The sequence below is a fragment of the Oryctolagus cuniculus genome, chromosome 2 (genome assembly GCF_051225735.1).
Source record: "Oryctolagus cuniculus isolate XC-2025 breed Fujian yellow rabbit chromosome 2, ASM5122573v1, whole genome shotgun sequence".
NCBI classification, from domain to species: domain Eukaryota; kingdom Metazoa; phylum Chordata; class Mammalia; order Lagomorpha; family Leporidae; genus Oryctolagus; species Oryctolagus cuniculus.
In genome coordinates this window covers 92,027,090-92,041,957 of record NC_142868.1, presented here as the reverse complement: position 1 = coordinate 92,041,957, position 14,868 = coordinate 92,027,090, and the positions used below count along the sequence as shown (strand labels likewise).

General features: G+C 38.8%; 1 protein-coding gene across 1 annotated transcript in view; it reads right to left on the bottom strand.

Annotated features, from left to right (window-relative positions):
* The window catches only part of LOC103352162 (disintegrin and metalloproteinase domain-containing protein 32), a 191,886-nt gene that overhangs the window by 44,196 nt on the left and 132,822 nt on the right, over positions 1-14,868 (bottom strand). The window contains exon 13 of the mRNA XM_089327036.1: positions 11,586-11,763. Within this exon, the coding sequence (XP_089183162.1) occupies positions 11,586-11,763 (178 nt within the window). The remainder of the gene's footprint in view (positions 1-11,585; positions 11,764-14,868) is intronic.

Genomic DNA, 14,868 nt, shown 5'->3' with positions numbered 1-14,868 from the left:
GGTAAAGATTTCATCAGTTTGCACCTACACAGAAACATAAAGTGTAAAATACTGTTTGAGTAGTAGTTGTACTAGTTATAACATTAATTCACATTGAAAAACACAGTATGGACAGAGATCCTACATGAGGAGTAAGTGCACAGTGACTCCTGTTGTTGACTTAACAAATTGACACCTTGTATATGGCGTCAGTAATCACCCTTGGCTCTTGTCACGAGCTGCCAAGCCTATGGAAGCCTTTTGAGTTCACTGACATCGATCATATTTAGAAAAGGTCATAGTGAAAGTGGAAATTCTCTCTTCCCTTCAGAAAAAGGTACCTCCTTCTTTGATGGCCCGTTCTTTCTACTGGGATCTCACAGGCAGAGATCTTCCATTTAGGTTTGTTTTTTTTTTTTTTTTTTTTTTTTTTTTTTTGCCAGAGTGTCTTGGCTTTTCATGCCTAAAATACTCTCATGGGCTCTTCAGCCAGATTCAAATGCCTTAAGGGCTGATTCTGAGGCCAGAGTGCTGTTTAGGACATCTGCCATTCTATGCGTCTGCTGTGTATCCCACTTCCCATGTTGGATTGTTCTCTCCCTTTTTTATTCTATCAGTTAGTATTAGCAGACACTAGTCTTGTTTGTGTAATCCCTTTGACTCTTAGACTTATCAGTATGAACTGAAATCGTTCACTTGTACTAGTGAAATGGCATTGGTACATGCCAGTTTGATGGGATTGTATTGGAATCGCCTGGCATATTTCTAACTCCACCATTTGTGGTAAGTCAGCTTGAGCATGTCTCAAATTGTACATTTCCTCCCTCTTATTCCCATTCTTATATTTAACAGAGATCACTTTTCAGTTAAATTTAAACACCTAAGAATAATTGTGTGTTAATTAAAGAGTTCAACCAATAGTATTAAGTAGGACAAAGAATACTAAAAGGGATAAAGCATTACATTGTACATCAACAGTCGGGACAAGGGCTAATCAAGTCAATGTTTCTCGTGTTATCCATTTCACTTCAACAGGTTTCTTTTTGGTGCTCAGTTAGTTGTCACTGATCGGGGAGAACATATGGTATTTGTCCTTTGGGACTGGCTTAATTCACTCAGCATAATGTTTTCCAGATTCCTCCATTTGTTGCAAATGACTGGATTTCATTGTTTTTGACTGCTGTATAGTATTCTATAGAGTACATGTCCCATAAATTCTTTATCCAGTCTACTGTTGACGGGCATTTGGGTTGGTTCTAGGTCTTAGCAATTGTGAATTGAGCTGCAATAAACATTAAGGTGCAGACAGCTTTTTTGTTTGCATATTTAATTTCCTTTGGGTAAATTCCAAGGAGTGGGATGGCTGGGTTTTATGATGCGGTTATATTCAGGTTTCTGAGGAATCTCAAGACTGACTTCCACAGTGGCTTTACCAGTTTGCCTACCCACCAACAGTGGGTTAGTGTTCCTTTTCCCCACATCCTCTCCAGCATCTGTTGTTGGTAGATTTCTGTATGTGAGCCATTCTCACCGGGGTGAGGTGAAATCTCATTGTGGTTTGTATTTGCATTTCCCCTGATGCTAGTGATCCTGAACCTTTTTTCATGTGTCTGTTGGCCACTTGTATTTCCTCTTTTATTTTTTTTTTTTTTTTTGGTTTTTTTTTTTTTTTTTTTTTTTTTTGGGACAGGCAGAGTGGACAGTGAGAGAGAGAGACAGAGAGAGAAAGGTCTTCCTTTTGCCGTTGGATCACCCTCCAATGGCCGCCGCTGCAGCCGGCGCACCGCGCTGATCCGATGGCAGGAGCCAGGATCCAGGTGCTTTTTTTCCTGGTCTCCCATGGGGTGCAGGGCCCAAGCACCTGGGCCATCCTCCACTGCACTCCCTGGCCATAGCAGAGAGCTGGCCTGGAAGAGGGGCAACCGGGACAGAATCCGGCGCCCCAACCGGGACTAGAACCCGGTGTGCCGGCGCCGCAAGGTGGAGGATTAGCCTATTGAGCCACGGCGCCGGCTTGTATTTCCTCTTTTAAATAATGTCCACTGAGGTCCTTGGCACATCCTTAAGTGGGTTGTTTGATTTGTTGTTTTGGAGTTTCTTGATCTCTTTGTAGATTCTGGTTATTAACCCTTTATCTGTTGCATAGTTTGCAAATATCTTTTCCCATTCTGTCAGTTGCCTCTTCATTTCCTTGTCTGTTTCTGTCACAGTACAGAAACTTCTCAATTTGATGCGATCCCAAATGTTAATTTCGGATTTGACTGCCAGTGCTTCCAGGGTCTTTTCCAAGAAGTCTTTGCTGGTGCCGATATCTTGCAGGGTTTTTCCGATGTTCTCTACTAAGTTGATGGTTTCGGGTTATAGATTTAGATCTTTAATCCATGTTGAGTGGATTTTTGTGTAAGGTGAAAGGTTGGGGTCTTGCTTCATGCTTCTGCATGTGGAAATCCAATTTTCCCAGCACTATTTATTGAATAGACTGTCCTTACTCCAGGGATTGGTTTTGGCTGTAGGATTTTGGATTGATTTCTGGTATTTCTATTCTATTACATTGGTCTATCCATCTGTTTCTGTACCAGTACCATGCTGTTTTGATTACAACTGCCCTGTTGTATGTCCTGAAATCTGGTATTGTGATGCCTCCGGCTTTGTTTTTGTTGTACAAGATTGCTTTAGTTATTCGAGGTCTTCTTTGTCTCCATATGAATTTCAGCATCATTTTTTCCCGATCTGAGAAGAATGTCTTTGGTATTTTGATTGGTATCGCATTGAATCTATGAATTGCTTTTGGAAGAATGGAGATTTTGATGATATTAAATCTTCCAATCCATGAGCATTGAAGATTTTTCCATTTTTTTGGCATCCTCTTCTATTTCTTTCTTTAAGATTCTGTAATTCTCATCAGAGAGATCTTTAACATCCTTGGTTAAGTTTATTCCAAGGTATTTGATTGTTTTTGTGGCTATTGTGAATGGGATTGGTCTTGGATGTTCTTTCTCAGCCATGGCATTACCAGTGTATACAAAGGCTGTGGATATTTGTGCACTGATTTTACATCCTGCTATTTTGCCAAACTCTTCTATGAGTTCCAATAGTCTCTTAGTAGAGTTCTTTGGGTCCCCTAAATGGAGAAACATATCATCTGCAAAGAGGGATAGTTTGACTTCTTCCTTCCCAATTTGTATCCCTTTAATTTCTTTTTCTTGCCTAATTGCTCTAAAACTTCCGGAAGTATATTGAATAGCAGTGGGCATCCCTGTTTGGTACCAGATCTCAGTGGAAATGCTTCCAACTTTTCCCCATTCAATAGGATGCTGGCCATGGGTTTTTCATAAATTGCTTTAATTGTATTCAGGAATGTTCCTTCTATACCTAATTTGCTTAGAGTTTTCATCATGAAAAGGTTTGTATTTTACCAAATGCATTCTCTACATCTGTTGAGATAATCATATGGTTTTTCTTCTGCAGTCTGTTAATGTGGTGTATCACATTGATTGATTCCTGAACACTGAACCACCCCTGCATAGCAGGGATAAATCCCATTAGGTCTGGGTTGATGATCTTTCTGATGTGTTGTTGCATACTATTAGCGAGGATTTTTTGAGGACTTTTGCATCTATGTTCATCAGGGATTCTGGTCAGCAATTCTCTCTCTCTTTTTTTTTTTTGACAGGCAGAGTGCACAGTGAGAAAGAGAGACAGAGAAAAGGTCTTCCTTTGCCGTTGGTTCACCCTCCAATGGCCGCCGCAGCCGGCATGCTGCAGCCTGCGCATGGCGACGATCCGATGGCAGGAGCCAGGTGCTTCTCCTGGTCTCCCATGGGGTGCAGGGCCCAAGCACTTGGGCCATCCTCCACTGCACTTCCAGGCCACAGCATAGAGCTGGCCTCGAAGAGGGGCAACCAGGACAGAATCCGGCGCCCCGACCAGGACTAGAGCCCGGTGTGCCGGTGCCGCAAGGCGGAGGATTAACCTAGTGAGCCACGGCGCCGGCTAGCAATACTCTTTCAATGCCGCATCTTTTTCTGGCTTAGGAATTAAGGTGATGCTGGCTTTATAGAAAGAATTTGGGAGGATTCCCTCTTTTTCGATTGTTCTGAATAGGTTGAGGAGAATTGGAGTTAGTTCTTTAAATGTCTGGTAGAATTCAGCAGTGAATCCATATGGTCCTGGGCTTTTCTTTGTTGGGAGGGCCTTTATTACAGTTTGAATTTCTTTCTCAGTTATGGGTCTGTTTAGTTTTTCTATGTCTTCCTGGTTCAATTTAGGTAGGTTGCATGTGTCCAGGAATCTATCCATTTCTGATAGATTTCCCTGTTTGCTGCCATACAAGTTTTGTAGTAATTTCTGATGATTCTTTTTATTTCTGTGGTGTCTGTTGTTATGTTTCCTTTTTCATCTCTCAGTTTATTGATTTGGGTCTTTTCTCTTCTCTTTTTAGTTAGTTGGGCCAATGGGTGTCAATTTTATTTATTTTTTAAAAAAACCAGCTCCTCGTTTGGCTGATTTTTTGTAATTTTTTTGGATTCAATCCTATTGATTTCTTCTCTGATTTTAATTATTTTTCTTTCCTATTAGATTTGGGTCTGGTTTGCTGCAGATTTTCTAGATCTTTGAGATGCAGTGAAAGCTCATTTATTTGGTGCCTTTCCAATTTCTTGAAGTAGGCACATATTGCTATAAACTTTCCTCTTAACACTGCTTTTGCTGTATCGCATAAGTTTTGATATGTTATGTTGTTATCCTCATTTACTTCCAGAAATTTTTTGATTTCTCTTTTGATTTCTTTGATGACCCAGTGTTCATTCAGGAGCATGTTGTTCAGTCTCCATGTGTTTGCATTTGCTCTAGGGATTCCCGAGTTGCTAATTTCCAGCTTCATTCCACTGTGTCTGAGAAGCTGCATGGTATGATTCTAATTCTTTTGAATTTGCTGAGATTTGCTTTATTGCCTAGTATGTGGTCAATCCTAGAATAAGTTCCAGGTACTGCTGAGAAGAATATAAATTCTTTAAGTGTAGTATGAAAAGTTCTGTATGTATCTGTTAGATCCATTTGTGCTATAAAAATAAATCTACTGTGTCCTTGTTGATCTTCTGTCTGGTTTATCTGTCTATTTCTGAGAGTGGAGTATTGAAGTCCCCCAGTACTATTGTATTGGAGTCTAAGTCTCCCTTCAAGTCCCTTAACATATATTTTAAATAAATCGGTGCCCTCTATTTAGGTGCATATACACTGATATTCGTTCTATCTTCCTGTTGAATTCATCCCTTAATCATTTTATAGTGCCCCGATTTGTCTCTCTTAAGAGTTTTTGTGTTAAAATTTATTTTGTCTGATGTTAAGATGGCTACGCCAGCTCTTTTTCATTTCTGTTGGCATGGTGTATCTTTTTCCAGCCTTTCACTTTCAGTTTGCATGCATCTTTTTTGGAAAATGTGTTTCTTGTAAGCAGTAAATAGATGGGTTTTGTTCCTTATCCCATCCAGCCAATCTCTGTCTTTTAATTGGAGAGTTGTGGCTATTAACGTTCAATGTGACTATTGATATGTAGTAACTTTGCCCGGCCAATTTCCCAAAGATATTTTCTAATATATGTTTTGAACTTCCTGTGATCTTTTGCTGAGAGGTTTCCTTCATTTACCTTCTTTCATATTGATGACTGTGTTTCTGTGTTTCTGTGTGTAACACATCTTTAAGCATCTTTTGCAGGGCTGGACGAGTGGTGACAAATTCTTTAAATTTTTGTTTGCTATGCAAGGTCTTTATTTAGCCTTCATTTACAAATGAGAGCTTTGCAGGATATAATATTCTGGGCTGGCAGTTTTTCTCTCTTAATATCTGGGCTATGTCTCACCATTCCCTCCAAGCCTGTGGGGTTTCTTATGAGAAATCTGCTGTGAGTCTGATTGGAGATCCTCTGTGAGTAATCTGACGTTTCTCTCTGGCACATTTTAGAATCTTTTTCTTTTTGTTTCACTGTGGTGAGTTTGATTACAATGTGTCATGGTAAGGATCTCTTTTGGTCATGTTTACTAGGGGTTCTATGAGCTCCCTGTACTAGGTTGTCTCTGTCCTTCTCCAAACCCAGGAAGTTTTCTGCTAGTATCTCACTAAAAAGGCATTTTATTCCTTTCTCTCTCTCCATGCCTTCAGGAACTCCTAGAACCCGAATGTTGGTTTTTTAATAGTATGCTGTAGATTCCCAACAATATTTTTTAGATTTCTAATTTCCTCTTCTTTTCTTTGGTTTGACTGTATACTTTCCTGTGCTCTGTCTTCTAAGTCCAATATTCTCTCTTCTGCTTCACTGACTCTGATTTTAAGGCTTTCTAATGTGTTTGTCATTTGATCTATTGAGTTCTTCTTTTCATTTTGATTTCTCTTCACTATCACACTTTCCTGTTCTACTAGTTTCTGCATTTCATTTTTATTCCTCCTTAAGATTTCCTTTTCATGAGAGAGATTTTCTATCCTGTCCAGTAAAGATTTCTGTAGTTCAAGAATTTGCTTCTGAAAACTTCTAAATGTTCTTATCATAAATTTTTTGAAATCAGTATCTTGCATTTCTTCTATCTCATCATCTTCATAATCTTGGCTTGGGGTGTCTTGTTCATTTGGGGATGTCATAATGTCTTCCTTGTTCTTGTTTCCTGTTGTTGTTTGGCATTATGGAGATATTCTTTGGATTCTTCTTCCCTCTCTGTGGTGGTTTTTCTTGTTATACTATGACTGTATTAAGTGGACTGTCTGCTTTTTATGGAGCCTTAGAAGCTTGAGAATGGTGTGGCCAGAGAACTCTGTTTGGTTCTTCAGGGTTAAGAGTGTGCCAAAAGTGACACCCCCAGGTTAGGCGTGGTAAATATTTCTCTCTCTCTCTCTCTCTCTCTCTCTCTCTTTGATTCAGAAGGGAAGTAATTTCACACAGCTGAGTGGAATTGAACGTAGTCCATTTCCGATCTCTGGCTCCATGGCTGTAACATTTGTCTACTCTTTCCCAAGGACCACACAAGGAATCTGTTCTGCCCACAGTGTGGGCTCAAATTCCCCTGCAGTTTCCCACTGGGTTGCCAAGGTTACCAAATTGTAGTGTCTCAGGAGAGTACTCAAGTGAACTCCGTGAGTTCTCTTACCCACCGTCTCTTTTTTCACAGTCTCAGTTCATTAGCTCCACACATTCACTAGGTACTAACCTCCTGTTATTTCACCCCCCAGAATCAGGTTTTTCTGCTTGGCTTATGGTGGGTGCTGCTTTACATATGTCCAAAATGGCGCCTGCTCTGTTTCAAATACATAGCAATTTGAACAATAAGGGGTATACTGAATGCAAAAAAAGAAAGAAATTCTCCCATTAACATGGCAAGAGATTATAGTTACTGTTAGGTAGTTGTGGAAGCTCTGAAAGTGGCTGTTTTCCATTGCAAAGGACACCGAAAATGGATCAGCCATATCATAAAAGGAAATAAACTGGAAGATTAGATAGTAATGGAGGCTGCCACTCAGAAAGCCATAGAAATGACTGTAAAACCTCTACCTTTAGAGGCAGCTTGAAATCCCTACTGTACCATGACAGAAATAGAAGGGGCCCAGCACTGAGGTTAAACTAAAGATTTAGCAATAGGTGGTGAACTTTAAATCATAAGGTCATGCTACCAATAGCCTCTTAATGGGAAATTTCAAAGAAATGCATGACTAAGTATCAGGAAAATGCCCCTAATGCATATAGTCTCTTATGGCTTTGGAGGGAAAAGACTATGTACTGTTATAAGGGGGGGAGGGTTACTTCATCCTAGACCTCTGTCTACAAAATAACCCTGCTGGCCACACCAAACCACCTCTCCTACTCATGTCTGTGCAGAGGAGAGGAACCTACCCTGGTTAAGACTGGCAGATAGACTTTACTAGCATGAAACTAGAAACTTGTCACAGACATTGACTAGTCTTCATTGATACTTGCATCTGATGGAAAGAGGCTTTTCCAACCTAAATAGGAACAGCACACAGTGTTCAAAATCCTACTAAAGGAAATAACCCTATATTTGGTCTTGTTCCAAACTGATAACAGCCTCTCCTTTGTCTCTAAAGTAACACAGAAGATTCAGGAATCAATTCCCACCACCTTGCCTCTGTGGACTCCAATATTTAGGCAATGTTAAAATGGCCAGCGATAATCTTACACTAGTTATTGCCTATTGCCTTCCTTAGGACGAGGATGGCACCAAGGCTACCTTAGACCTTTTGCAATGTTAAATCAGAGGCCCTTCCTCAACAATGACATCCTTTTTTTATTCAGATACTCAAGATCATACAAAGTATGTTATCAACTTTGGCCAAGTGCAGGTATAGAAGGCTATGACACAATATGGCAAAAAGGATTCCTATCATGCCAGATTCCAAAATTCATGAGCAATCACTCTCCCAGAAGATCCAGTCCTAATAAAATCTTAATAAGAGGGGACCTTCTTATCAATGATAGCCTAATTGGAAGGGACCCTACCTTCTGCTTACCACTCCTATTGCACTTAAAATTTAGAAAATAAAACCCCTAACTCGACCACTTGAATCTTAACAGGCATATCTATAGTGTATTTCTTCCTATTCTTTTGAAGCAACTGAGAACCTTAAGTTTATCTTCAAAAATTAAAAATGTAAGTAAAATTTCTCTTATTGTGCATTTCTTAAAGAGACACATATTAAGACTCCCATCATGGCAACTCTCAGCTGACACGCTGTTCCTACTTTTCTTATTCATCCAGGGAAACTGCTATTGACAGAAAAAAGTCGCTGGTAAGATTTTTCTACCCTAAAACATGGGAATCTTGGTATATATCTCATGAAGTTGCTTTAAGGAATCTGTCTGTTCCCTTGGAAAACTCAGCAGAAACCACTGGTAGGGCCCAAGAGGAACTATATTATTTTTAGAATTCCCTAACTGAAGTGTTACGGACAAACAACTACCCCTAGAATACCTACTGGTAGGACAAGGCAGGATAGGTCCAGTGAATAACCAAACCTGCTACATTTACATTAATAACAGTGGGCTCATGGAAAGAGATATCAAAAGGACTTCTAAACAAGCCAGTAGGTTCTATGATTTTGGCAAAAGAAGTCCACCAACTCACAAAATATGGGAATCAGCTTTACCCATATCCCCTTCTCTGACATGATTGTTACATGATTGTTACATTCTTTGTTTTTTTTTTTTACCCAACTGCCATCTTCTTCATTGTCAAGTTTGTCTCTTCCATAATTCAACAATTACATGCCAAAACAATGGTCACACAGGGATTCCAGGCATTGCCAACAACTGACTGCAGACTTCTACCTTCTCAAACATTTTTAGATCAGTCAGCCAGGGATATTCTGTCCCTGGAAGAATGCCCTGATACTGCATTAAGATGTTACAGAAGACAAACCTTCGTCCCTGAAATTCCTACTAAGAATAAAGGATTACAACTCCTGATGGGAAAAATGATATGGGCAGATAGGTAGCTTTAGCAAAAGGACTACGATCTGCCATATAACAAGCATAGCTGACCTACCACAGGACAGCACTATAAAACCCATGCAGCAGCCACAGCTGACCCACGTGCAACAACCCTGCCCAGCCTACCAGATAGCCCTATCCATATCATCCAATTCCTTGTTCTGGTAGGTACCAAACTTCCTTTATGTGTACAGCCCAAACCCACCTCTGTGTTCCACCAACCACCCCCCCCCCCACATACACACACCTTTTCTATGCAGTAGAAATTTCACATTCTACAGTGTTGCAAACGAGAAGCAGTGTCAGCTGAAAATATCAAATACAACTGCAGGATGTGTCCATATGATGACCTTTAGGTCCTAATAATTAATTATTATAAGAAAATTACCTTGAGGAAATCTCCGAGTCCCATTAAACACCTGATGCCATGACATTTCTAGTGTTTCTATAAAAGGGTATGGAAACTGGTGGTCTTCAAGTCCTCCCCAAAATTCCACCCACATTTAAATATTCAACTAAGTTTCACCCCAGACACCACCCCTACCATCTGCCAATAATATAAAATATGATCTGAACGTTATTGATGAGTCCATTTTTTGTTGTCTTTTTGTTCATTTTCTCTGTCTGTTAACCTTCTTTTCTCTTATTACTTGAGCATGCACTACCTCTTTACCTTTGAATAAATCCTGCTTTACTGTATACTTTTATGCCTCAACCTTGAATTCATTCATGCACAGAGAGAAGAGCCTGGAAGTTCCACAGCCAGGGGTCCCACTGACCATAACATGGACATTGTGGAAAACAGTGCAGCTATTTCTTTAAAAACTGGAAATGGAACTGCTATGTGACTAGCAACCCAACTACTAGGTATATATCCAAAATACATAAAATCATTGTATTAAAGATACCATCTGCTGCACTGTGTTTGATAGCACTGCTTACATTAGCTAAGATACGAATAAACCAATGTGTCAATCCTCAGATGAGTGGATAAAGAAATGCAATATCACACATACACATTTATACAATGAAATACTGGTCAGACATTAAAACTAATAACATCCTGTGTTTTGCAGCAAAATGGATGGGAGGACATCATTTTAAGTGAAATAAGTCAGATGCAGAAAAGCAAATACCATATGTTCTCTTTCATACATGAGGGCTGAACAGAAAAAAATCAATCTAAACACAGAATGATAATGAATTGAGGCAGAGAAGGGTAGGAAGCAAAGAGGGAGTTTGGAGTTTTTAAAAATAGGGGAATCATGGTGTAGCTCATTAACTGTGACAAATACATCACGCTTATATGTTAAGGGGAATTTGGGTGTGGAGCAGGTAAGACTCCTTCCCAAATTTTGTTTCATTAATTTAAAACTATTGAGAAATCAAAAGCTTAAAAATAAAGTTACATTTCAAATTGCTTTAAAAAATAGGGAGGACATGTTCTACCAAGTGGTTAAACATAATTAAAACAATGTGATGTGAATCATTCATGTAGCTCTATACAGGTGATAAAACTTAATGTGATTTCTATCCATTTTAATCAAGTAAATCAGGCACACTGACAGTACGGCTGTAAATACTTAAATACCTGTAAGAATTGCACCCTGGACACTTTGCATTTTGTTGTATTATCAGGGCTTCCCCAGCAAGCTAATGATAAAATCACTGTATGTTTATATTACAATACTAATACAGACACCCTTATCGTACTACTGAATCCACTAGGAAATAATGCCCTAAAAGGCATGTGACAGGCTGCTGAAACACCAATTTTAATAAACACATATAAAGTCCAAACATTAAGCAGAGATTGGAAAGATCTTATCCTTACACATTTAATCTGGGATGCAAAAGCTGTTTCCAGATACCCTTATTGTCCCATCATCAATAATTTTGGTAATATGTTTAATATTTAAAGATAATAATAGATACAATTTATTTGTAAACTCTTTCAAATTAAAAATTTAAAACAATTTTAAGCTGAATAAATGTCCTATATTTCACATATACAGTTTTAGGGGTAGTATTTTTTAAATGTATGCAAAACATTTATGAAAGAGATGAACTAAAATAATATATTAATGAGTTTTATTAATTTAGTAATTATAAGACTTACTTCCTGTGTACCACAATCACAGTCTTCACCGGTCTCTACTATGCGATTTCCACACACTGCTCTCTTCTGTCTTTGCGTTTGTGGTTTATTCTGAAGACAGCTGGCATCCTGATTTGAAATGAAACTTTCAAAGTCACTCAAACTGCAACTGCTAAAAGTCTTTGCACCACTGGATGTCCTAAAGATTAATCCATAAAATGACACTGTCATTATACTTCTGAAAAGATAATTCCAGATTACATACATTAATTTCAAAATGTTAAAATTTAATAAGCAATAAGAAATGTTAATACTAGGTGCTTAGGCACCAAATTCAGTCCTGAGGAGATCATATGATTTCAATCACTGGAATGTATATCTTGCCTTCTCCAAAAAAAATTAAATACAACTCAATAGGACAAACCCAAATAAACTAATTTAAAAATAGGCAAAGGACCTCAATAGACATAGCTCTGAATAATTAACACTCAACTGATGATAATTTTTTTTAAACAAATCATTCTGTGCTTATCCTTGAACTTACTCAAAGATCTCAGAAAATCTGTATATTTTATATAATCGTACCTGTAAACTATTTTAGATAACTTCAGAGAACATTTTCACTGGCTGAGTCAGGTTTTTTTTTTAATTTTTATTTATTTATTTATTTGAAAAGCGGAGTTAGAGAGGCAGGGGCAGAGGCAGAGAGAGAGAGAGAAATCATCCATCCACAGGTTCACTCCCCAAATGGCCACAGTGACTGGAACTGCGCCGATCCGAAGCCAGGAACCAGGTGCTTCCTCCTGGTCTTCCATGTGGGTGCAGGGAGAACCCGGAGCACCGGCGCCGCAGGCGGAGGAACAACCCAGTGAGCTGTGGAGCCGGCTGCCTTGTAGCTTAATATCTGGGGATTGTGATGCACCCAGCTTTAGTTTTATTGTTTGGAATTGCTTTAACAATACTAATCTCTTATGATTTTATATGAATTGTATGGTCTTTTTTTCCAGAACTGAGAACAACATCTTTGGAATTTCAATTGGGATCATATTGAATCTGTAAATTGATTACTATGCAATATAGTTCTGCAAGTTTTAGTCAGGGCCATTAGACAAGAAAAAGTAATCAAAGGATACATATGGCAAAGGAGGAAGTCAAATTATCCCTATTTGCAGGTGAGATGATCTAACATCCAGGGGAACCCGAAAATTCTACTAAGACGTTATTGGAACTCATGAGAGAGTTTGGCAAAGTGGCAAGATGCAATATCAACACTCAAAAATCTACAGCATTCAAATACATAAACAATAGCATGTCTCGGAAGAAAAGTTTCAAGATTTTTCTTATTCACAATAGCTACAAAATATGTAACTATCCTGGGAAAAATGTATCCAAGAAAAAATCTCTACTGTGAAAACTAGAAAACATTAAAGAAAGAGATAGAAGTAGAGAAAAATGGTCTTAGCTATTGTGAATTGAGCTGCAATAAACATTAATGTGCAGACTGCTTTTTTGTTTGCCAATTTAATTTCCTTTGGGTAAATTCCAAGGAGTGGGATGGCTGGGTTGAATGGTAGGGTTATCTTCAGGTTTCTGAGGAATCTCCAGACTGACTTCCATAGTGGCTTAACCAGTTTGCGTTCCCACCAACAGTGGGTTAGTGTCCCTTTTTCCCCACATCCTCTCCAGCATCTATTGTTGGTAGATTTCTGAATGTGAGCCATTCTAACTGGGGTGAGGTGAAACCTCATTGTGGTTTTGATTTGCATTTCCCTGATTGCTAGTGATCTTGAACATTTTTTCATGTGTCGGTTGGCCATTTGGATTTCCTCTTTTTAAAATGTCTATTGAGGTCCTTGGCCCATCTCTTAAGTGGGTTGTTTGTTTTGTTTTTGTGGAGTTTCTTGATCTCTTTGTAGATTCTGGTTATCAACCCTTTATCAGTCGCATAGTTTGCAAATATTTTTTCCCATTCTGTTAGTTGTCTCTTCACTTTCCTGACTGTTTCTTTTGCAGTACAGAAACTTCTCAATTTGATGCAATCCCAAATGTTAATTTTGGCTTTGACTGCCTGTGCTTCTGGGGTGTTTTCCAAGAAGTCATTGCTGGTACCTATATCTTGCAGGGTTTTTCCAATGCTCTCTAATAATTTGATGGTGTCAGGTCATAGATTTAAGTCACAATAGTAAGACCTGGAACCAACCCAAATGCCCATCAACAGTAGACTGGATAAAGAAATTTTGGGACATGTACTCTATAGAATACTATACAGCAGTCAAAAACAACGAAACCCAGTCATTTGCAACAAGATGGAGGAATTTGGAAAACATCATGCTGAGTGAATTAAGCCAGTCCCAAAGGGACAAATATATGTTCTTCCTGATTGGCGACAACTAACTGAGCACCAAAGGGGAAACTTGTTGAAGTAAAATGGACACTATGAGAAACAGTAACTTGATCATATCTTGTCCTGACAGTTGATGTACAATGTAATCCTTCATCCATTTTAGTTTTTTTGTTCTAGTACCATTGGTTGAACTCTGTAATTAACACACAACTATTCTTAGGTGTTTAAATTTTAACTGAAAAGTGATCCCTGTTAGGAATTGGGAAAACATTATGCTGAGTGAAATAAGCCAATCCCAAAGGGACAAATACCACTTGTTCTCCTTGATAGGTGACAACTAACTGAGCACCAAAAAGGAAACCTGTTAAAGTGATGTGAACACTATGAGAAACGGTGACTTGATCAGCCCTCACCCTGACTGTTGATGAACAGCTTAATAATGTAATCCCTCTTAGTATTTTTTTTGTTTGTTCTACTTAATACTTTTGGTTGAATACTGTAATCAATACACAATTCTTCTTAAGTGCTGAAACTTAACTGAAAAGTGATCGCTGTTAAATATAAGAGTGGGAATAAGAGAGGGAAGAGATGTGCAATTCGGGACATGCTCAAGCTGACTTACCTCAAACGGTAGAGTTAGAAACATACCAGGGATTCCAATTCAATCCCATCGAGGTGGCATGTACCAATGCCATCTCACTAGTCCCAGTGATCAATTTCTGTTCACAATTGATCATAATGATAGGACTAAGAACCAAAGGGATCACATAAACAATACTAGTGTCTGCAAATACTAGCTGATAGAATCAAAAAGGGAGAGAATGATCCAACATGGGAAGTGAGATACACAGCAGACCCATAGAATGGCAAATGTCCTAACAGCACTCTGGCCTCATAATCAGCCCTTAAGGCATGCGGATCCGGCTAAAAAGCCCATGAGAGTATTTCAGGCATGGAAAG